The 22,209-nt window shown below is 43.2% G+C and overlaps 5 protein-coding genes across 9 annotated transcripts; 2 read left to right on the top strand and 3 right to left on the bottom strand.

Annotated features, from left to right (window-relative positions):
• Positions 1-233: 233 nt before the first annotated feature.
• On the bottom strand, positions 234-11,269 carry cc2d1b (coiled-coil and C2 domain containing 1B). Of its 3 annotated transcripts, none has more exons than XM_062557567.1 (26): positions 11,122-11,269; positions 10,763-10,870; positions 10,514-10,658; positions 9,846-9,949; positions 9,414-9,527; positions 8,819-8,962; positions 8,111-8,414; positions 7,865-7,983; positions 7,241-7,316; positions 6,739-6,822; positions 6,295-6,440; positions 5,901-5,973; positions 5,498-5,661; positions 5,339-5,420; positions 4,570-4,742; positions 4,168-4,293; positions 3,931-3,989; positions 3,661-3,777; positions 3,270-3,343; positions 3,000-3,058; positions 2,853-2,904; positions 2,448-2,547; positions 2,205-2,295; positions 1,977-2,099; positions 1,829-1,877; positions 234-1,669 (listed from the first exon to the last, which is right to left on the bottom strand). In XM_062557567.1, the coding sequence occupies exons 2-25, from the start codon at positions 10,823-10,825 to the stop codon at positions 1,866-1,868; spliced, it is 2,604 nt and encodes an 867-aa protein (XP_062413551.1). In that variant the 5' UTR covers positions 10,826-10,870; positions 11,122-11,269; the 3' UTR covers positions 234-1,669; positions 1,829-1,865. The 3 variants fall into 3 exon arrangements, with proteins under 3 accessions (XP_062413551.1, XP_037313709.2, XP_062413552.1); XM_037457812.2 differs by having other exon boundaries at positions 8,117-8,414; XM_062557568.1 differs by having other exon boundaries at positions 8,819-8,959.
• A 216-nt stretch (positions 11,270-11,485) lies between these two features.
• si:dkey-222f8.3 (Poly(U)-specific endoribonuclease-C-like) lies at positions 11,486-15,552 on the bottom strand. The gene is made up of 7 exons (XM_037457821.2): positions 15,438-15,552; positions 13,948-14,047; positions 13,702-13,813; positions 13,478-13,599; positions 12,600-12,712; positions 11,990-12,143; positions 11,486-11,890 (listed from the first exon to the last, which is right to left on the bottom strand). The coding sequence occupies exons 1-7, from the start codon at positions 15,446-15,448 to the stop codon at positions 11,630-11,632; spliced, it is 873 nt and encodes a 290-aa protein (XP_037313718.2). The 5' UTR covers positions 15,449-15,552; the 3' UTR covers positions 11,486-11,629.
• A 448-nt stretch (positions 15,553-16,000) lies between these two features.
• Positions 16,001-19,129, top strand: pak1ip1 (PAK1 interacting protein 1). The gene is made up of 10 exons (XM_037457819.2): positions 16,001-16,346; positions 16,617-16,779; positions 17,033-17,153; positions 17,265-17,339; positions 17,434-17,486; positions 17,588-17,733; positions 17,860-17,957; positions 18,146-18,245; positions 18,530-18,659; positions 18,835-19,129. The coding sequence occupies exons 1-10, from the start codon at positions 16,269-16,271 to the stop codon at positions 18,942-18,944; spliced, it is 1,074 nt and encodes a 357-aa protein (XP_037313716.1). The 5' UTR covers positions 16,001-16,268; the 3' UTR covers positions 18,945-19,129.
• Positions 19,130-19,240: 111 nt separating this feature from the next.
• On the top strand, positions 19,241-20,523 carry LOC119208879 (transmembrane protein 14C-like). The gene is made up of 4 exons (XM_037457823.2): positions 19,241-19,393; positions 19,823-19,924; positions 19,998-20,085; positions 20,269-20,523. The coding sequence occupies exons 1-4, from the start codon at positions 19,324-19,326 to the stop codon at positions 20,321-20,323; spliced, it is 315 nt and encodes a 104-aa protein (XP_037313720.1). The 5' UTR covers positions 19,241-19,323; the 3' UTR covers positions 20,324-20,523.
• On the bottom strand, positions 20,404-22,189 carry LOC134105097 (serine/threonine-protein kinase MAK-like). Of its 3 annotated transcripts, XM_062557569.1 has the most exons (4): positions 21,548-22,188; positions 21,338-21,465; positions 21,135-21,256; positions 20,404-20,743 (listed from the first exon to the last, which is right to left on the bottom strand). In XM_062557569.1, the coding sequence occupies exons 1-4, from the start codon at positions 21,647-21,649 to the stop codon at positions 20,676-20,678; spliced, it is 420 nt and encodes a 139-aa protein (XP_062413553.1). In that variant the 5' UTR covers positions 21,650-22,188; the 3' UTR covers positions 20,404-20,675. The 3 variants fall into 3 exon arrangements, 1 of the variants encoding a protein (XP_062413553.1); XR_009942435.1 differs by having other exon boundaries at positions 20,404-21,256; positions 21,351-21,465; positions 21,548-22,189; XR_009942434.1 differs by having other exon boundaries at positions 20,404-21,256; positions 21,334-21,465; positions 21,548-22,176.
• Positions 22,190-22,209: the final 20 nt, after the last annotated feature.

Raw genomic sequence — 22,209 nt, 5'->3', positions numbered from 1 at the left:
TTCAAAAGCGCCATACTTTAAAGAACTAGAGATTGAATGAGCATGCAACCTACTGACAGCTATGTCCACGAGCAGGATCCTTTAAAAATATGTGCAAAAAACACATTTGAATGCAGCAGTTTTCAAACGGCACAGGATCCTTTTTGCTTGTTCCAGAGCCGTGTGGAGGAATCAACCGTCCATCAAAATATTAAAGATTAGGCAACATGATCACACCTTATAGATTCGACTAATGGCTTTGAAAGTTTATTTTTGTTTTTCCACATGTTTACAGTACGCCGTTTCTCCTGGCGACCAACGGCCCCAATGGTGCCTGCAGCTTTAATTGTTAAAGTGCTTCATCCCAAGATCTAGAGTCTGTTGCATAGTAATAAAAAGTAGTTGTACACATTTTGGGAAACGCTCAATTTGATGAGAAGATCGATACCACTCGTCTTCAAGGGCTGAATGTGGAACAGGTGAGGAGGGGGATTAGCTTAGTCATAAAGGGGGGAAACGGCGAGCATGGCTCCATCTAATACACCGGCCAGCACGTAAAGTTCACTCATTGTCAAATAGTGAGCTTTACACGTGTATTTTTGTAACACTTGTATCTATCCTTATATTTAACACATGAACATAAGTGGTATCGATTTTTTTTTCATTGAACTGTAAGTGCATTTCCAAAAGGTTTAAACTATTCCTTTAGGCAAAATATGTACAGGGTTTGTCAAAAGTTTAGTCATTCAAACAAGTTTACCTAAAAAAATGTCTTTTTTCTGTAATTATGGATTTTTTTCCTTAAGCTAAATTAACATTCAGCTAAATTTAACAATTAAACATTAACATGAAACTCCAAGCAGTTTTGATTCCACACATGTGTCTTATGTATAAACCAGATATCAATCTAACTACACCTTAAGCCACAGAGGAGTGAGAGTGCAGTTAAGTGACCACAGTCAGAAGACTTACTAATCAAAGTTAAAGGTGCCAAAAAAAAATAAAGGGCGTGGAGAATAATATAAATCGTACCTTGTATGGCATCATCATTTCTTAGCTTAACTATTTTAAACCATCTAAGAGTTTCTGCATCTGCTTTTACACTGAAAATCAAAAGTAATGTAATGTGGGAAAAGCGTTTCCGTCACACATTAAACTTCTGTCTCATTGCAAGAAATTTGGCCACTAAAAAGGACATTTAAATGAATGCGGGATTAGACAGCAACAGTGATTACTTTGGTATTAGTGCATAGGTGCCGTTCTAGATACCAGAGCTGTGGTAATATGAGGAATATCTACACATTCTTTGATATATTAACTTAAGTCGTCTCGCCCAGCATGATGGGGTTAGCTCCGCCTCTCAGCCGAGGACACGCTGCCCGCGGACGGATGCCTACGGAGACTCCTCGGGGGGGTGAAGTGATCGTGGCCCGAGTGGTTTTCTCTGATGTGAGGAGGCTTCCTCTAGTCCCCCCCCCCCCCCCCCACGGGTCGGTCCTGATGCATCCCAAGCTTCCCTCTGCATTCAGTCCGTGTGATGAGACCCTCCATTTAGACCACATCGTTGTGTCCTCAGACTGAAGACGCAAATGTGCAAAGGGTTCAAGTCAAAGACCCGCGTGGGTAAAGTCGCCCCAACGTCCTCGTCACGTCCCAAACTCGGTCCTCGTCCTGTGATTTTGTCTTTCATCTGCGGGACAGAGAAATCGTTCTCGTTCAATCCGACGCCAACATTCAAAAGAACAGCAACACGCTGCTCGTCAGGAGTCAAGACGACGGACACGTCGCTCCCCCGATACGAATCAGCCAATCGCATTCCATTAAGAGGAAATAACTGGAGCACAATTACCTCCATCTTGTGGATCCTCTTTAATCTAGCGCAGCATCTAAACAACAACCTTTGGAGATAAAAATAAGAAAATGTTTTTAGTTTTTTTACACAATCTCACGCTTCCATCAAATTGCTGCAGACCAAATGCCATGAAGACGCATGTCACCTGGGACTGGTCGATCACCAGCCAGCGCTCGGTGCTCTTCTGCACGTCCTGTCCGCTCAGAGGCTCCCGCAGACGCACCTTGACCTCAACGCGGCCCCCCGTGGCCTTACGACCGTCCATCACCTGCCGGCACATTCCAGGACCGTTAGAATGGGAACGTCTCAGGTAGCGGAGCGCCGTCCGGCTTTGTGTGTCGCAGCGTTTTGGGGATTTTTGGATCCGACTCACCTCCACGATCTCCCTGATTTCGCTCTGCGACTCCAGCTTCTCCAGCTTGACGAGGGCCGTCCCGACGGGCTTGTCGCTCCGCAGGAAACCGCTGTGTAGTAACCAAACAAAGCTCAGGGCCTGGAACTGGAAGTAAGACCAACTCCCACTTCCCGCCATTTGAAGCGGCATATTTAACAAAAGCAAGCTGGAGCCGCGTGAGGTGGATTCCCTGCAGCGCGAGCAGCTGTGTGTGCACCTCACCCTTTGTGCAGAAGCTCCAGCTTGAGGCCTTTGGACGTCACAACCCTCCTGAAGCCGCGATGGTTTCGGTTGATTGACAGGCTGAAGCTCTGGTTGTATTCTGGTTTCAAAGAGATCTGATTAAATGAAAGCTCTCATGGAGACATGAATACAGTGAAAACCGACTTGGCAACAAAGCTGAATGTGACTCTCACACACACACACACACACACATTGTTGGTTTGATTTGGAAATAAAATCACTGATTTCAAGATTCTGAATAAGAATATCTACAATTGTTATAGGGTTTACTGCACACTTCCTCATCTGCACCACAGCATCCCATCATGACAATTTTGTATTCAAATCTCTTGGGAAAAGTAGCGTTTTAACAGGGGGGTTTTTATGGCGTTGTTCATGCCTCACCTGGGGAGTTGGTGTTCTTGATGACTGCTGTTTTGTGTTTCTGTGGCTGCTCCTGGTGGCGACAACACAAAAACCAAAAGGGGTTTAAGAAGGAGAGAGGTCTCGGCATCCTGCGGCGGATAGAATGCAGAGGGGTCGATGTCTTACCGCGCTGGGGTAGGGGAAGTCAAACTTCACGTATGCATCCAGATCGTTTGTTTGAATACCTGAAAGAGAACGTTGATCACAAACATCATCCAGGGAATGACAAGAGGACGTCTCACATGTTTTTATTTACCTTAGTGACACTTCAAAAACAGGGGAGTAAATACAAGATGAAAATAATATATTTACTACATTTATTTCAGTGCTAGCGGACGTCATGTGGACTTGTGGTGTTGTATATGAAGCCCACTTGTTACGGATTATTGTTTTTACCGCTGGGAGCAGGAAGATTCATTGCTTTGACGATGATCACAACCATCTCTGTGCTGCTCAGGTCTGGAAATATCCTGAAAAGGAAGAGAACGTGGGAAGCAATGAAAGAAAGCGTGAGACAAAACGGTAAATAGACAGAGTGAACCCCAAAAAGCAGCTCTAATGTTGGACGGTTTATTTCCTCAGGTTTGACTTTAATATCAGGACACATTGCAAGTGATGCACAGCCGTCAATACATCAAACTTTGTTGAATTGCATTCAATTCAATTTTATAAAGTGGCCAAAGAGTGTTTTGAATATCTAAAAAGAACAATTTCTGAAGTTACCCTCATCCTTTCAAACCCTTACAATGAACAAAACACGTGATAATACTTGCAGTGTAAAACCTACCTGACAGTGTGAAAGGATCTCTCCTCAAAGTGATGTTTAGGGGGAGACAGACCTCGGCACTGAGCCAGCTTCAGGACCTCCAGACTCTTCTTACAACTCTCCGCCATCTTCTCAAACCTAGAGCACACACACACACACACACGCACGCACACAAACAAAGAAATTGAAAATCCATTGAATCACAAAAGATAAAGATTCCTTTTTTTGTTAATGAAAATAATTGCAGACCCAGTAAAGCTTTATAATGGAGTTGTTGCACAGGAGGCTTACTTTGTGGTTTCGGTGACGTTGCCCAGGTGTGTGAACTGCTTAGAGTGAGTCATACACTTCTACAAAATAGCAGGAGAAGAACAGCTGTCAGATACCTCAATGAAAGATGAATCACAACAGTCAGAAGCAATGAGACAGAAAAGCAAAAAAACGAATATGAAGAAGTCTACTTGGGTTTAATGAAAAAAGGTAAATACATTGGCATGGCGTGTTATTCTGTCGCATCGATGGTTTCACCTCGTACTGCTCTTTAAGGATCTTGGCTAGTTGTGCGTAAAGCTCCTCGGCCTTCTCTGACACCTGCACGTCTCTGTGATGAACCAGGATGAAGTCCTCGTCTTCGTCACCAGGCGGCGACGGCACCTACGGGCGACACGCCAGACGGTGACTTTCGATATGACATTTTGTCATGCTAAGCTACTGCAGGACTTTTAGGGCTACTTTTGTTACACACCACAGACACACAGGACCATTCAACATTCAACCTGAGCGACCGGAGATCTAATTCCTCTTACCTTCAAACTGAAACTAATATCACAGTAATCAGAATAATCAAAAAAACATCCCCGATTCAGAATGCAACCAGTTTCCTTGGTTCAGGGTAAATCATCATTTTTCTTCCATTGCCCGTCTGCTCACCGCGCTGATGTCCACGGTCTTGCCGCTGCGAGCGGCCTCAATAATGGGATCGAAGCGCCTGGCGGTGCGGAGGAAGACCTTGGCCTGCTCCATGTCGTTTTTCTGCTTGGCCTGCAGAGCGGCCTTCATGTACTGCTTCTTCCTGCCCTCCAGGAAGTCGAGCTGCTGACCCGCTGGAGGACGAGCGAAGGCAGAAAAACAATCAGAACGCGAGCAGATGTTTGCGGCCTGTGAGGATCAGGTTCATCTCTGCAGAAGTTAGGTCTTTCTTTGTTACACAATAATGGATGGTGATTTGCAGCATGGTTGCAGGTGAAAGGATCCAATGGTCTCACATACAGAGATGCTTTCATTCTCGCCTTGACCGGGTTTGTTACGACATTAGTTTGAGGGCTACAACAAGTAGATAAATGCTTTATTAGTTGAGCTAACAATTAAATTATTAAATTTACATTACATCCGACAGCCAATCATCACTTTGAGAAGCTGGAATAAGCGAATATTTGGTTTTTGGCTTTAAAAAATGGAACAAATCCATCAATGAGCTACTCTTCGCCTCTCTAATCAGCAGTGTGACGTGTGTGCATTTCTCACTGTTCAGTTCAATTATGTTAATTGTCATTTGTTTTCTTTCATAAAACAACTAATTAAGCGTTTTGTTGATTTCGGTCTCTTGTGCTCTTATTGTCACAGAACTAAACTACAGTCATTTACGGCTACAGAGCAAGAACCCGTCGGATGTCTTCGAATGATGAAATGGTTTCCCGACCTGATGGGGAGATTCCGTCCGGTCCTGCAGCGGGGAGGTCCAACATGGGCTTCTTCGGCCCTTCTGGAGCTGCAGGCTTAGACTACAACAAACACAGAGAATCACTGCATAAATAGTCAGTGGTATTTGAATATATAAAACGTGCTGACGACATCCCACCTCTTCCCCCCCCTCCTCATCATCATCATCCTCCTCCTCCTCCTCCTCTGCTTCCTTCGCTATTTGGGCATCATCGGTGGAGGAAAGCTTATCCGCGGCCTCCAGAGCAGCAATGAATCCATGCTGCGCTCCTGTGACCTTCTGCCCCGGGATCGGAGGAAAACCTGCAAAATGGAAACAAGTAACATGTGATCTGGCTGGCGTCACAAGTGTCAAACGCTACGTTCTAGATTGACTCATTTGTTTCGGGTAGAAAAATCCGCCATGTTTCACTGAAACAGTGAATCAACAACTTTTATAGTGGTATTTTAAACACAAATTCGATTTTGGTTTGATGGAACAAAACTATTTTATGTGAATTACATTCAACTGAAAAACATGCTTACGGACAAAAGAATCTCACCAGGGGGAACCGGCAGCTCATCAAAGTCGACCGCTTTCCCCGCTTTGTGAGCTCGGACTGCACTCTGGTATTGCTGCAGGGCGAGAAACGTTGAAATGTTTAAAAACGCGTGAAAGGAAGAACGATCTGATGCCGTAGTGCTTTGAGTGGAGCGTTATGAACAGTGGTGCCATTACTGTTTGCTCCTGGAAATACCTGTAGTGGGTTTCTGTATCCATGCACATGTTATTATTTTGGATTATTATTATTATTCACTGCACATTTTTATTTCCCAATGACTGAACCTAAACTACATTTCTCTTATGAAAACCAGTTTCATCTCATTGATTGGACTTGGAACTGATCAATAATCAAGCACGACAGAGCTTCAGCATTAGGAGTCCCCCCTGGTTACCTTGGCGATCCGGTCGTGCATGCGGGCCTTGCGGTCGTCTCCGCTGGCTTTGGCCTGATTGGACGCCTCCACATACTTGGCACGTCTCTGCTCCAGAGCCTCCAGCACGTCTTTGGGAGCAGAGGGGGCCGACGGAGGGGCAGCGGCTGAGGACAGCAGCATTTACAAAGACATTGTTAACATCGACTTTTAAGAAAGAAAGAAAATTAGATGCAACAATTGGGTTGGAACTTTGTAGGTTTGTTGAATATCTTGTGGTTTTAATTTAAAGCATTGGGTTCTCTTCTACTTAAAAGTCTCGCCTCAGATTAGCAACTTGATATGAAATACTGTGAGGAAAGGTTAGGAGGAATTGCACACAGAACAGTGACTGTTAAAATAGAGGAACTTGATCTATTGCAACAACACGAGCAGACAGGACACATGCGGTGATAATATTACTACCTGGTGCTGATGTAACCAGTTGGATGACATCTATGTTTGATCTCGAGGGCGTTTCCCTCACTGCAACAGAGACTCCTCCTGCAGCTGTAATGCAATAAACAAAAGATCAAAACATACAGAAGCAGAGACAACAGGATTCGGTCAAGAAAAACAAATTGCTTGTTTTTATACATTTGGTGAAAATACTTGCAGCATCTGTCAGGATTCCAGGGATCACATTTCAAATGCTTATTGTTCTGCAGTATCCCGACATGCTGCTCCTATTGTAATTTAGAATTTATGATAATTCCCATGGACACCTACAAACTCCATCAACATTTAAAATGACCGATAAATGCGATCCATTTTTATCCAGTAGTTTTATTTGTGTGTTATGAATATTTCTCATTTCTTCTCCTCCCCTTTTATTCGTTCTGTATGTCAGCTGGAAACTTCTGAATGAATAGCGTTTTTCTATGGTTGTGCTTTCTACACTTATTTGCCAACACGTTGTGTTCCTCACCCTGTGGAGATGGAGGAAGGCCGCCCAGGTCGACAGCTTGCCCCTTTTCCAACGCCTCAATCACCAGATCGAACTTCTGCAATACAAAATACAACAAGCTCAAGAACATAATGATGCGCTTTGTCTACTTCCAACTTGTTGGCATGTTTCACATACTTGAGAGGGAGATCCTGCAGTCAGAATACGAAGCAACAGGCCCAGACAAGAGAGCGCCACATTTTTTGTATTTCGCAAGCATCAAGCTAAGAACCCAGCACGTCGTGTCACAAATGCAGCAGTTTCAATGTTTGGATCAGACACAACGCTCTAAATTTATTTAGCTTTTATTGAAAAATAGAGACAGGATTCATCAATTAGTTTCTAATGTCCTACTTGTTGCCTGCATTGGTTTGGAAGTATTAATGAAACCATTTAATAATTTCTAGTTAATAATATCTAGTAAGATATTTACAAAACATCCTACAAGGAAGTTGTCAGAAAAAGGTTTTACGAGCAGCATTTTGAATACATTTGAATGTCGTAAAAAAAAAAAAAAGAGAGATTTAAATATATACAAAACAAGTTTGTGCAAACGGAGACTTGGTCCCCAAACAAACCCTGCAGTGCTGTGGTCCGTGGGCTCACCTTGCTGGTCTTGAAGTAAAGCCTGGCTTGCTCCACGTCTCCCTGCTTCTTGGCTGTCAGAGCGGCCGTCTTGTATTCGTTCTGCCTCTCCAAAAGCAGCGCTTTGGTCGACTCGTTTGCTGGACACAATCACAAACGAAGTGTGGATGGTTGGTCAATTACCTGTTCTGTAATTGTATGTTTTAATGTGTACTTTCTCCAATATCCTACATGTAGGCTAATTTAACTTTGGATATTCCGGCTCACACAAACCATCGGTCGGTGGGTGGCCAGGCTCCTCGGGAGACAGGACGCCGCTCAGAGGGGGCGAGGACGGATGCTCCACTTTGCTGCCGGGGGTGACGATGTCGGGCACAACGGGCGTGGCCTCTGACTCCGCCTCCTGAGCCGAAGCGGTGCGTTCGGGAGGCGAGGGCACGGGGGGAGCCGCTCGACGGGGAACAGCAGGCTGAGAGGCGGCACTCGGGGCTCCGGCGGCGACAGGAGGCGGGATGTCCGCCGCGTTCACGGGTCTCCCTTTTTTAATACTCGCCAACATCGACTCCAGAGTCTGCAGGGAGCAACAATAACAGTCAGTACTATATGGACTGTGTGTGTAATGAGGGAAGCATCAAGCACTCACAATGAAAGATAATGTGGACGCAGGGAAAATAGGTTTGAATGTGATATTGATGATCATATCAGAAGGTTAACATGTGTAAATATAAAGAATTGTATACCCATTAATGGTTGTCCACTGATAAAGCATAGCTCATTTATTTTTTTACCATAATAAAGTTATGGCTTAAAATAAAAAAGTGATTACAAACTAAAAACAAAAAGAAAACGATTTTGGACATTTCGAAATTCTGCAACAATTCATCCCAGATTAAAACAACAATTCATAATACAATATAGTATGAAAATTGCGCCCTTTGGCCATACAACCTTCACTGTGGCAGTAGTTTCACTGACCTTCAGGCCGCGGTCGTATCTCCTGACCTTGGAGGTCTCCCCTGCAGCTTTGGCGTTTTGCAGGGCGGTCTTGTACATGAGCACTCTCTCCTCCAGAGTGTATTGGAGGCTGCCAGGAGCTGCTGAGGGGACCTTCACGTTCTGCTGATTAACAAAAACAACAACGACAGGCAGGTACTGTCAACATGATCGGACAACAGCTAGAAAATCTACGCTCAAGGTTAATAAATTACTCAGGCCTGTGTGTTGTGAAAGGATTTGCCACAGATTACAATTCTTTTTGCAATTTCCACGGATTTATATCTCATCTTTAATCCCTGGTTTACAATACAGCACGCAAAGTATTGAAATTAATAAAGGAAATGTGTTTAAAAGACATGCTCATTTCTAGTGGAAGTGGAAAATATCAATTCTTTCTACCATTTACATGATTACGGATGAAACTAATGTCACCGTTTAAACAAAAGAATCAGGTGGTGGTTTCAAGATCCAAATTAGCGGGTCATTTTGTTAACCAGCAGAGGGCAAGTAGGACAGCTATCATTCCTTTTGTGTTACTGATGACAGACATATTTTGGTTTCTGGAAAGTTGTACCTGCGTCAGAGGCGTCTCTGGTGTATCGGCTTGAGAAGCAAGGGCAGAGGATGTGAAGGGTACAGCTACGACATCCTCGGCTTCCTCTTCACCCACCACTTCCTGCAGCTCTGCCTGCCCGGTGGAAGAAAGCAACTGATCAACCTCCAACTCTGATGGTTTGTATGCGAGGCAGGGTTATAGAACTGTGAGACTAGTTTTCTGTTTGGTAAGACGTGCATGAAATCTGGGAACCAAAATGTGCATGTGCAATGAAGGTCCTTCAAATCAATATTGAAACCACAATTAACAGCCTATTTAAACTGCAATGTTAGACCTCTAAACATTTTTTGTATTTTTACACAACCAGGTGAGGTTGGGTTTTTACTTGTACTGCTGCCCCTGTCGAGCTCAACTTGGCAATGAAAATGTTCTGGTAGGCACAAAACCAACCAATAGATCTTCGTCATCTTCCAGGTTACCGTCATCCTCATCCTCATCCTCATCTTTCATACACTCGTCAGCCATTCTTGCGATATCTTCCATGGGCAGCGGGCCTGCGACACAAACATAATGCCCTTATGGTGAGATCAACAACATAAATTACATGATCATATCGGAATATCGTAAGGGGAAAAAGGGTTGCTCTATAGGAAGCAAAACAACTTTTGCAATTTAATAAATATGGAAAAACATTTCTTGGTCACATTGTTGCAGGAGTCTTTCCAACAAAATAAATGATTCATATGTTACACTATTGTTAGAAGTGGATACAAGGAATAAGTCCCGTGACACACTTCTAGCTTGTGCAGGAGCCGAATACAAAGAAACCGTATCCTTTAAAGGACTTGAAAGCCTGAATTTTGGCTGTGTTCATTTCTCTGGAGCTGACAAAGTGTAATGCAAGATTCAACGTCCAGCTTTCATGTTTTAATGAAGGAAAATAATAATTAAGAGGAACAGGAACAGTGTGAAGCAATTCTTTTGGGAGAAAATAAGGAGACTCTCCTATTTTCACACCTGCAAGGCAACGCGTCCATAAGGAAACACTTCGGTCCCTAAAGTGCTTCACCCCTCTGACGAGGGATTGTTTGCACTACTTTCATTACCACTGAACTCACTTTTCCCCTTCTGCTTTGCTCTCCCTCCGGCTGCGGTTTTATTTCCAGTAATAGCGGCGAGTTCCGCCTCCAAGTCCGGGTCGTCCACATTCCCCTCCATCCCCATCGCCATCTGCTCGGGGTCCAGGTCCACGAACAGACCCATCTGCAACCAGGAAGTGAGGGATGAACTTGTCCCTTATGGCAGGCATATCTTACAGAACACAGTACAACAAACATCCTCTGTGGTGTTGTTGTTGTTGTTGTTACCTGCTTGGCTGCAGCAGCACCCTGGCCTCTGGGCTGCGGTGCTCTCTTCTTTTTACCAAACATGATGTTGTTGTTTAACCGGACCCGACGCGACACTCCGGCGAACAACTGCAAACAAAAGCACAGTGAAATGGTCTCCTCGCTGTCGTAATGTCTTCGGTGTGGTCACAGCAGTTGTCGGGAGTCATGTGAGCGGTTGTCATGCGGCTCCCGGACGGACACAGCGGTTACGCGCCTCCCAACTGACGGGTGCGTTAGCCGAGCAGCTAGCTGTTAGCTAAACATGCCCGTCGCCTTTAAGGGGAAAAGTTTTGTCCGCGAGAAATGAAGACTTTCCTGTCAGTGTACATCTAGAGTACCTTTATCCGGCGCCAGAACGCGGGGTGTCTTCACCTGCTGGTTCGGCACATCATCGGATGGTTCTCAGAGGAACAGTTTCGTTTCTCTGGTTTGACATGAGTTGTTTGAGTACGCATGCGCAAAGGCGAGAGTTCGCCCGAGGCTCGTCTTAAAGGGACCGTTCTCAGATAAATACGCACGAGGCGGAGGAGGCCTGACCTCCACTCCATTGACTGAATACAAGGCACAGATCAAACGTTAGTGCAAATTGAATCCATTACTATGTCATAAGATATTGGTTAGGGATTGTTCTGGTTTGATCTTTTGCAATCATCAAGTATTTTTCAAAGAAAAACGCAATACATTTGTACAAAGACATTGAAATCACAGGAAATAAAAAACTTTAATAGGTTTGTGCTCGTTATAGACAGTTTAAGCCTGACATTTAATGCAAAGAGCACCAGATTTGTTTCATAATGTTGGAATAACATTCAACGTGTTTACAAGACATATGGGGGCTTGGTTATGTTACAGATCCTTGTGGTTGCCGCTGAGCAATTTGGGGAAAGACGTGCCGATGGATTTTCCGTGCCGATAGACAACCAGCTCCAGCACGTACTCGTCCACTTTCACCACCACGGACGTCATCTTCTCAGTCGACATGAGGAAGATGATGGTGAAGAGAGCCACCTCAAACTCTGGACTCACACCAACGAAGCAGCCACCAACCGGCTTCAGCGAGCCTTTCCAGCTGAACTGCAGGTTCAGGACGTGGTCATCCTCGTCCGGCTGGAGATCAATGAAGAAGAGAAAGAGTTCATTGTGTGCTCAGCGTGTTCAGTTTCTTCACGATCCACACAGTTTCTTGACGACACAGTGCTTTCTCACTGTGTCTTTGCCGTCTCTTGCTTTGTAGCCCTTGTAGTCAACATGGCCGTGCTTTTCCAGCCGGTAGAACTGGACCCAGTTGTGGAGACCCACGATCTCCTGTCCAAACTTGGTTTCTCCCACAAACACATGTTCAAACCCACAGGAATCCTCTCTGCAGTAAAAAACAACAACAACAACAACATAGTGCAAAGAATGGGTGATAATGCCTCAGTGTACGCTTGTACGTTGATCCCGAGATTAGAACTGTATGTTCTTATCTTTTACCTTTAAAAGATAAGAACATACATATTGCTGACTAGACTGACTATAAAGAAGCAGTTGAATATCAGATAAATTCAAATTTTTACAAGCGAAGAAAACTGCATCAACTCTGATTATTTTTTTTTTTTAATCACTGTTTTTTTAAACACAGTTTCATTGGCGTTAACTGCTTAAAAACTACATATTTACTGCTGTTTGGCCTGTGACTATATTTTTTCTGTACATGCCCACAATCAAAAATGGTTCGGGCCCCTCCGCTGTGGATGATGAAGCTTGGTGTGATAACCTCCAGCATTGTATCTTTCTTCCTCGTCATAGCTCCCTCCGCTGTTACTGGGGAACTCACCCTCCACTCTTGTCCCTGTGGTAGAGGCGGAACCAGATGTCATACAGCTGCCTCTTGAACTGCTCAGGGTCCGATGGAGACTGCCGCTTCCCGACCAGGTATTTGTGAGCGCGCTATAAGGAAAACACAAGCAGTACGAGGATGTGTTGAAAAGGTGTCGTGCAGAAAATACACTGATGATAAAGGTGGCTCGTCAGGCTAAAATTGATTAAATTATAAATCTTGGAAATAATTATAGTATTGAAATTTTAAGGAAACCTTTGAGTGCTCAGAAGAACTGATATTTGAACATCCACATATCCATAAGGCTGAGCTAGCTATTCTCCAACAGACTGACCTTGTGTTTGGTTATTTGTTAAACAGCAAGACTTTTAACTTTAATCTTTTATGAGTAAATTGCATAAAAACTCATCCTGAACGTATTTAGCTTATTAGGTCAGATCGCCTACACCGGAGTGTGGATCAGTGGAGCTGCATATCCGCTCCCATAGTGCTTCTGTTTATAGTTTTCTCCTCTTAATAATTTGTAAGTCAAATGCCACTCATGCATATAAATGGATTTTATAGCCTTATCTCACGTGTTCCTTTCCCTTTTGTATGTTTCCACAAAGACATCAAATGAAGGATTCAACATGAACATTGGTAAAAAAAAAAGTACAGTTACAGTAAAGTATTTTTTGAAATTCTAAGGTAAACTCTTTTGCAGAGTGTAAGCTTTAACTTTCCTACACGTCTTGTCATAGCAAATCATCTGGCTTCTAACTAAATAATTATAAAAATGTGTGTCGGCGTGGAAGACATCAAACTGGTCAGTCGTTTATGCTGAGTGTTAAACATAATAATGTTATAAAAGCGGGTAATCCATCTCTCTGCTGCACCTTCATGACATTGGTCTCCATCACGGAATCGATAAATAGCCTGTTCTCCTGAAGCTCCTCTGACGTCACCCTCTCTGACACACCTGTGGACGATTCGTAGTTGTCCAGAAGGTTGCCGAAATCTGCATTTGAAGATAAATAGATTGCATGTTTGAATGCACGTGCTACTTGTGAAAGAAGTGCAATGGGTGTGGTGGGCCGGGGGCTTATGAACTACTTCTTACGTAAATAGGTCTTGATGCCCCTGAGTTTGTCTTCGTTGACATATTTGAAGAGCGGCGCTTTGGCCATGTCTTTGGCATAGTTGCTCCCCTGCGCCACAAAACCTGCCCTCCCCTGAGCGAAACACACACAAACACACACACGTCAGTGCGGGAGGGGCCACAGCCAAGAGAACAGACTGCATGCGGTTGGCATGTATTGCATTTATAGCCAAGTGTGTTACCCTGCACAGACAGACTTGTACTGACCTGGAGGGAAATGATGTAATCTGTCCCCGGATTGAGACGGTTGGTATCCAGGCGCCAGAGTTGGTTTAGCACCTCAGTGAGCTCCGGAGTGGCTTGTTGACTGTGAAACAGCAAAGTAGTTACAGCTGGGAATTAAGTTTCCAACCCATGCCAGGTCTTAATGTTTACAGTCAGGATGCTTTTTATTACTCCGCTGTAAAAGTTTACTAGAACTCGGTAGTGATTTTTTAGGTATCATGTCCGCTCCATTGATGAACACAGGCTGCATCCTTTGTTGTTGTTTTTTTTAAAATCAACAATGAGCTCTTTTGGTTTTCTGATGTTAATCGGGGGATTAGCTCGCTATAGTTGTTGATTTTTGTTGATGATTCACACCCAGAATGAGTTTAAAAGAAGACCCTTGTTCTACCGCGACTGATGAAATCCTCAGTTTAACCGCTCAAAAAGAGGCGTTTAGGAACCGGCTTACTCGTGTTGTAGACAACAGGAAGTGGCAGTATCAAAACCATCCATGTCAGACAAACTTCTGGTTTCTGAGTTGTGAACGGATTTTGATTTTCAACTTGGTTGTTTTATTGTAACGCCAGTAATGGTCTCCACGTGGTTTGATATTATAATAATAACTTTTCTTCCTATCCTTTTCTAAAAGGTTTTTCTATAAAACACAATACCAAAAGGGAACAACACCTAAGAGCAAAACCTCCACAAAATGATCCCACCTAACCATAACCAACATTATAAAAGTGCTACTTGCTCTAATTAGCGCCTTACCTTAGATCAAAAAATGTTCAAATAATGTTTTATGGTACCACTGACACTTTTGTTATGACTTGGCTCCATCATAACTTGCATCTACTGGTTTCTGCTCCATCGGATCTTGACTCTTGTCGTGTGATAAACTAGGATTTCATAACTGCCAAACCCTTTCTCCCACAAAAATATAACAGATGACTCATTACCAAAAGAAGTTGAGTAAGGACTAAACCACAGGAAAGAGCTCACACAAATAACAGAAGCTTCTCTGTTTTTTATTTTAGCATGGCATCAGTTATATGAGGTATGATCACGACACATTTGACTTGCAGCAGAGTGTGTTTCTCGTCTTGTCCTGTCTGTCTGTCTGTATTTAAACTCACTCATCGCAACCGGATCCTGCAGCTCTCACAGACAAAGAAACACAAACAGACATCTTCCAGATCTGTACAAACCTGCAATCTGCATTGAGAACAGGTGTTACTCAGGTGAACCATAAAGCCGCATTAGAGATAAAAACCTAACAGACGTTAGTTATTAACATCAGGAAGGAAGCTTAAAAATGATTGTTTTACTGTTTGTCTGACATGAAACCGTTTTGTTTTGAGTAGAAACAAAGCGTCAAGAGTTATCGAAAAGTATCACCAATCACCGAATAAGAAACATAACTAATGAATGAAACTACTTATTATAGATAAGTGATTGTGATGTATCTGCTACTCATACGAGAAACTTACCTCCGCGACATGACTGCGTTCAGTGGAAAAGAATGAGGGCGACAGGTAATTCAACGAAGCAGAAGAGCTACCCAGAAGACCTGTCCCTCACGCGGACAGTTGGCTGAAACGTCATCGCACTGCCAAAGGAAACCAGCCAATAACAAGAGCGAAGAGGCCGGAACCCCTTCCCCCGTCATGGCGAGGGCGGAGCCATCCTGAATGTAAACAGTGGGCTACACAGAGTCAACTGTGCCAAAATTGTATCAAAATGCTGCCTATTGCGAAAAGAGTTTTTAATACACGTTTGTGTTAATATATAATTTATAAATAGACAGTTTGATCTCCAAACTCCCAAACATTAACCTCCAAACATGTAGTATTTAAAAACAAATGTATTATTTGTATAACAAACAAATGTAGATAACAAATTATTGTGACGCATAATCCAGGCCCATTTATTGTCTTAGACATTTGAATAATTTTTCTATGCATATTCTTCCTTCAATTCTAGAGAACTGCAATCACTGCACAATTGCAAAATATAACTCGGCTTTTAATATGAAAACCACTACTTGGCGGACAGGCGGAAGTCGTCTTCTACGCATGTGAACGGCCTCCACGTTGTTTTGGACTTGTAGTGGGTTAGAATAGCAGCAGATATTCATATTTAAATAGCTTCCCCACGTGGCTTACGTTGTTTATTGTGTCGATGAGTCTCGCATAAGTCCCTGCTTCTACTCCGAGAAGCCTTTATTCGCTGTTGTCCAAATCGGGTGACCGAAAAAAACAGAAGTTTAAAGGGAGCTAGCTAGCCTGCTAGCTTAGCACCGTGTAGCTACAAGTTGCAGCATGGCATCTGAGCTGGAGCTGATAGCGGGCAGCTACGAGCAGATAGCGTTTGGTTACCACATAAACACTGAGGAGGACGTAAGTTGTACAGTCTTGTTTTGTTACTGCGTCCAAAAGTTTATGTCCACGATTGGTCTGCTCTGGCTGGTTTAAATGTAACTCCCCTGGCATGATGGGTAGTCTGTGTGGTGACACTGTGGTCACACTTTGACCACATGATCTCTGCGTTTGACTGCTTTTATAGTTTGCACATCTGGCAAATACTGGGTTTATGTTAATAGCGGAGTTCAACATTAAAGTTATTGCAAATGGGTCCACTTTTTTTTTTTTTTTTCCTTCGTCGTGCAGGAGTGGACATCCAAGGCGGACTTCACGCATCACGCCCACACGGCATCCATATCAGCTGTGGCGACCAGCGAGAGGTTTGTGGCCACAGGAAGCAAAGATGAGACCATCCAGCTGTACGACATGAAGAAGAGGATTGAACACGGAGCTCTGCTGCAGCATGACGGTCTGTGTTTAGATTCACACACATGAGGCTTCTTAGAAATGTCAATACAAAACAAACTTGTGAACTTAACATAGACATTTTTTTACCAATGGCTTTTGTTATTCTCTTCCACAAGACCAAATTAATTTGTTAAATTGCTGGAACAAGTTTAAAATCTCATTAATAATTTGGATTTTTACAGTTTTTCAAGAGAAAGTAAACCCATTCGCTTGTGGTATGCTCACCTGGCCCTTAACCACCTCGTATTTCACAGGTACCATCTCTTGCCTGGAGTTTTATGGGACGTCTCATTTACTGAGCGGAGGCGAGGACGGACTCATCTGCGTGTGGCGCACTAAGAAGTGGGAGTGTGTGAAATCATTCAAAGCTCACCAGTAAGCAGACGTTGCGGAATCCCTAAAACGGTCATGTTTGTGGAAATGACTGTCTTGTACTTAGTTGCATGGGATGAGTTAAAATAACTTTCATTATCTTGCTCTCCTCAGAGGTCATGTTACGTCGCTGTCCGTCCATCCGTCCGGGAAGATTGCACTTTCAGTTGGGACGGATAAGACTCTTAGGTAAAATTCACAGTTCTGCTGGAAAGCTAAACAATGACTGTATCAGTCAATCAACGTGACTGTTGCATCCTTTTTTCTTTTTTTTCTTTTTTAGAACATGGAATCTAATTAACGGAAGATCGGCCTTCATCAAAAACATAAAGCAGAGTAAGTATCTCCTGAAATTAAAGATTTTTTACAGTTCTTTTAATAATAAAAGTACGTGGGAAATAACATAAAACATTCTGTTCCTAACCGTCTTCTCACAGATGCACACATTGTCAGATGGTCTCCAGACGGGGATAAATATGTGGCTGTGGTGAGCGACAAAGTGAACATCTACGACCTGGAGACGGCCTCTGTGATAGGAACCGTCACAAACCCCAAGAGGATCTCGTCCATCAAGTTCTTAAACGTGTGTTTTTAGACTAGAAACTTGCACTCACATTTCAATGTGATGTAGAAGTGGTACTGTTTCAGACTGTTGGTATCCGCAACACTAGATTGAATTTAAGTAAATATAATCCTGTTTGTATTTCAGAACTCCATCCTGGCAGTCGCAGGAGACGATGAAAATGTGAGGTTATGTGATCTGGGAAAAGAGGAATGGGTGTGTGAGTTTAAGGCTCATGAAACCAGGTAAACGCGCAATATATTTTTGTAATGTTCTTAACAGATTGTGTTTATCATTTTTTTTTTAACTGATTTTCTAAAAAAAACACCTTGAATTTTATTTTTTTGTATCCCAAACACAGATGTGTTTATTTAAATGTGATATTTGGTGAGAAATGAGTGAGAAAACAAACATTATTCTTTTGTGATTGTAGAGTGAAAGCTGTTGACAGTTTCGTGATGGAGGATTACTGCGCGCTGGTAACGGCTTCGAACGACGGCTTCATCAAAATGTGGAAACTCCATTTAAAAGAGGCACGTCTATGTTACTTGTAACTTCAACCAAATTCAAATTTACTTTTGCAGCCATATTTTGTTTTAGATTAAAATATCTATTCACGTCATTACCCATGGACACATTCAACTGAGAAAAGCAGAATCAAAAGCAATTACTACTAAATTAAGAATTTCATATAATATCACTTAAGTAGGAAGAAATTAGGCATCGAAAACCGATTTGAAGAATTAAAGCAAAGATGAGCAAAACCACACTGTGACCTGGCTAGCTGCGGTTAATCTAGCGATGCACTTTTCAACAGGAGCTGGAGTCTCCCACCCTCCTCGGGGAGGTGAACACCACGGCCAGACTGACCTGCCTGGCTGTGTGGAAACCTTCCTCAGTGCAGCAGACTGCTGAGGAACCTGTGGCAGAAGCAACAACATCTAAAGGTAGTTGTCCTGCAAACAATAACTTTTGTTGCATTTCTGCATCATATTATGATAGAGATGTATTTGACGATATGCTGAGAAGTTTGATTTAGGTCTTTTTTGAGTTATCATGCTGTGGGTGGTTCAGCTTCCTCTTACTAAAACCCAGACAAATTGTGTTTACTTCTTTCCACAGAACTCATTCAGGAGCTTTTGAAGACAAAAAGAGTCCGAATTGCAGCCGAAGAAGTAATTCTGGAAGATGAAAGCAAGCCCAAAAAGAAGAAAAAGAGAAGCGGGAAATAAAACTGAAGAACAATTGCTATGTTTTATCATTCATGGACTGTTTTATATCCAGACTTACTTGGTAAATGCATGTCCTTTTTGTGGTTCCCACAGAGAGGTCATACAGCACATATTTTGTGAATATATTATGTTGCCAACATTTAAAAATACGAGATGTGCAACAATAAAAGGTTTCTATAATCCAATGAGAGCTTCTACTTTTTAGCTATATTTTCTGAACCAACATTCTCGTAAAGGATTTATTAATGCGAGTTGTTCATCATCAACGCAGCTTTATTATTTTGAAATTACGCCGGAAGTGAGCTAATCAAGGCGAACGTTCGGATGTTGCAAACGGGAGCTGAGTTGTGCTAGCTTCATTTTGCTCACAGAATCCGCCATGGACTGGCTCGGGTTCAGCTATGCTGCTCTGGTGTCAGCGGGAGGAATCCTCGGATACGTGAAAGCAGGTTGGAGACGGATCGTCACTGGTTACCAGTCTTTAAAGCTACTCTTGTTCAGGTCCACATTCAGAAAGTTTTATTTGACACGTCACGTGCGTTGAAATCACGTATGTTGATCACATTCTACCAACCAGTGCAATTTGAGTTTGGCGGTTTACGTTCAAAGTGGCCATTATCATCTTAGTTTCATTCTACAACTGGTGTTGAAGTTCAAATCACCTTTTCAGCTGGCCACAGACTGGTCTAAAACGTTCAAACTATTTCCGCCAGAAGTCAATCCCGGTTGGTGCTCACTGGGCCACGTGACCGGATTGTTGCTATATTTTAATCAATCGGTATCTGATGAAACTGTTTTTTGGATTCAACCTGGTTAATCATTATCGTGGTGTTGACAAAAGATAAACCCCAGTTTAACCCCCTCCCCTCCCTCCCCAGGCAGCGTCCCCTCCCTGGCTGCAGGGCTCCTGTTCGGCCTGCTGGCTGCAGTCGGTGCTTCTCTGGCATCTCGAAATCCCAGCAATGTCTGGCTTTCACTTGGTGAGAACACTTTAGTTTTTCTTTACACTGCCGCAGTTCAGATGCAGCTTTCACTCTCACGGTTTCCCTGCAGGCACCTCGGGGACGCTGGCTGTGGTGATGGGACTGAGATTTCTCAACTCCTGGAAGTTCATGCCAGCTGGTTTGATGACGTTGGCGAGGTAATACACGTCTTCAGATGTTGCTTTTTGGATGACACTTTTTATTGGGATAACCATTTTTGATATGCTGCACCATGTAGACTGCATGTTTTGATAAACCAGAGACGATCATACATTTGTACGTTTTGTACGTACATTTGTACGTTTTTCAACCAATTTCTGATTTCAAATGTCTCTTTTCAGTGGTCTGATGCTGATGAAGATAATCTCTGGAATGCGAAACAAACGTAAATCTTGACGTTAGCCCACTGTAACTTTTCTGTGTTTGCATGTGTTTTTTTTACAGTAAAATATATAAATTGTGACAACAACGTACTGTGCATTCACAAACATTTATTCTTTCTGGTTCTCTATTTAAAAATAACCTTTTTCTTCACTTTGGGGACGTTTTCAAGTTTGTACATTTGCAAAACAATATATTCACGCACAATATGTTTTCTAATCTATTATATAAAAAAAAAATCCATATAACTTCTGGGGCACTTGTATGTGTGTATATTTAATAGCAGGACAGATATAAGATGAAACTAGCAGGAAACACTGCTCCTCTGGAGTCTGTATTTCCTGGCGGGAGTCACTGGCTTTTGATGTTAGGGCACTTTGGAAAAGTGTTCTTCCCGGCATTCAGATATCTCTCCCCCCTTCGTATTCTGGGAAACTATCATGAGAAAGAAGGCTAGTTTGTCAAGCTGCATGTCCTCAGTACTGATTATTTTTTTTAATATACCCTCATTTGAGAGCTAGAGAGATCTACTAAAACATTCACAAAAGAGAAGTGGTTAAAGGTTCAGGTTGAGACCGATTAATCTGGTGCTGCCAGTTCCTTTAAGGACAATTTATTAACTCTAAGGTATTGCTGTTGGTATGGTGTTGACCCCTTTTCAAACTCCAGGGGGCGTATTTCATTTTACTAAAGTATGTTGGAAGACAAAATGAAAGCTGTGTGCTCACAAAGAATGGACTCGGCACACAAAGAATTAGCTAAAGGCTAAAAACGGGTTCTAATGCAATTTCTATGATCTATGATCATAGGTATTTTCTTGTCTCACCGGGCAGATATCTTGACTGGTGAAGGTAGTGCTGCTTTGCAGACTGGGTGGTGGAGTCAGAGCGGTTCAGCCCGCTCTTGCTCTGCAGCGTTGCTCCTATGCTGTTCGTTGACTCTGGAAATCTAAACATAAAAAAGATACTGTTATATTTCTTTCACAACTGCAATGAAAACGCATATTTTAAATGAAGAGGTCTAACCAACAGCTGGGCCTGACCCGCGCCCTTGTCTTCAGACACAGCGTCCTCGCCGTTCTCCCAACTGTCGCCGGAGCTAAATGACGCCTGTCCCCATCGACGGCGTCCTGTCCTCACTCCACTAACCCTTGGTTGCTTCAAATTGAACATACAAAGAAGGACAACCATGAAGTCCCGATAAAGTCTGGTTGGAACACGTGTTAGCTGCATCTACAACCTGCCAGCTCATCGGTTGAGGCTCCTGCTTCCCCTCCGTCAGCGTGGTGGGACACGTTGCTGGTCTGGTTCTTGGCCCCATGTGACCCTGAGGCAGGAACATCTGCTTGGAGCGCTGGGGGAGCGGCCGGCTGCCGGTCCGTGTCTGGCTTGGCTCGTTGGACTCTGGGTCCGTGTTGCAGAGGGACAGAGGCTTTGTTACTTCATCCTTCTCAGACGTCCTTTCGTGAGCTTTGTTCTGCTCTGAGCGCTCCGGAGGAGAGCAGAGCACCTGGCCGACGAAGTATGGATACCGTAGAGCCTGCAACACAAACAAACCTTTATTAGCTTTTTGATTGAAAATCTTGCAGAGTTAAAAAAAAAAAAAAAATGAATAAACACATTTCTGCCACAAATAAACGCAAAAATATGAGCAGGATCCAAATGAGTGGAGACAAAATCCTACAAATGTTTATAGGAAACCACAGTTGACATTTCTCACCAAGGCTGAAATGTAAAATAAAAACAAACATGCGGAGCACTGGAAACAATCGGTAAGCTTCAGCAGTTGTGGAAAAGTTTTCAAAATGACACGTGTCTGTCAGTGGCGACGCTTTGCCTCAGCAGTGCACAGAGATGTTAGGTTCGATACCACAGTAACTGCAAAAGTAAGCTGATTGATTC

Source organism: Pungitius pungitius, chromosome 15 (assembly GCF_949316345.1).
Source record: "Pungitius pungitius chromosome 15, fPunPun2.1, whole genome shotgun sequence".
In the NCBI taxonomy this organism is placed as follows: domain Eukaryota; kingdom Metazoa; phylum Chordata; class Actinopteri; order Perciformes; family Gasterosteidae; genus Pungitius; species Pungitius pungitius.
Note: the sequence above shows the minus strand (reverse complement) of the source record. Positions and strands in the feature narration are given on the sequence as shown.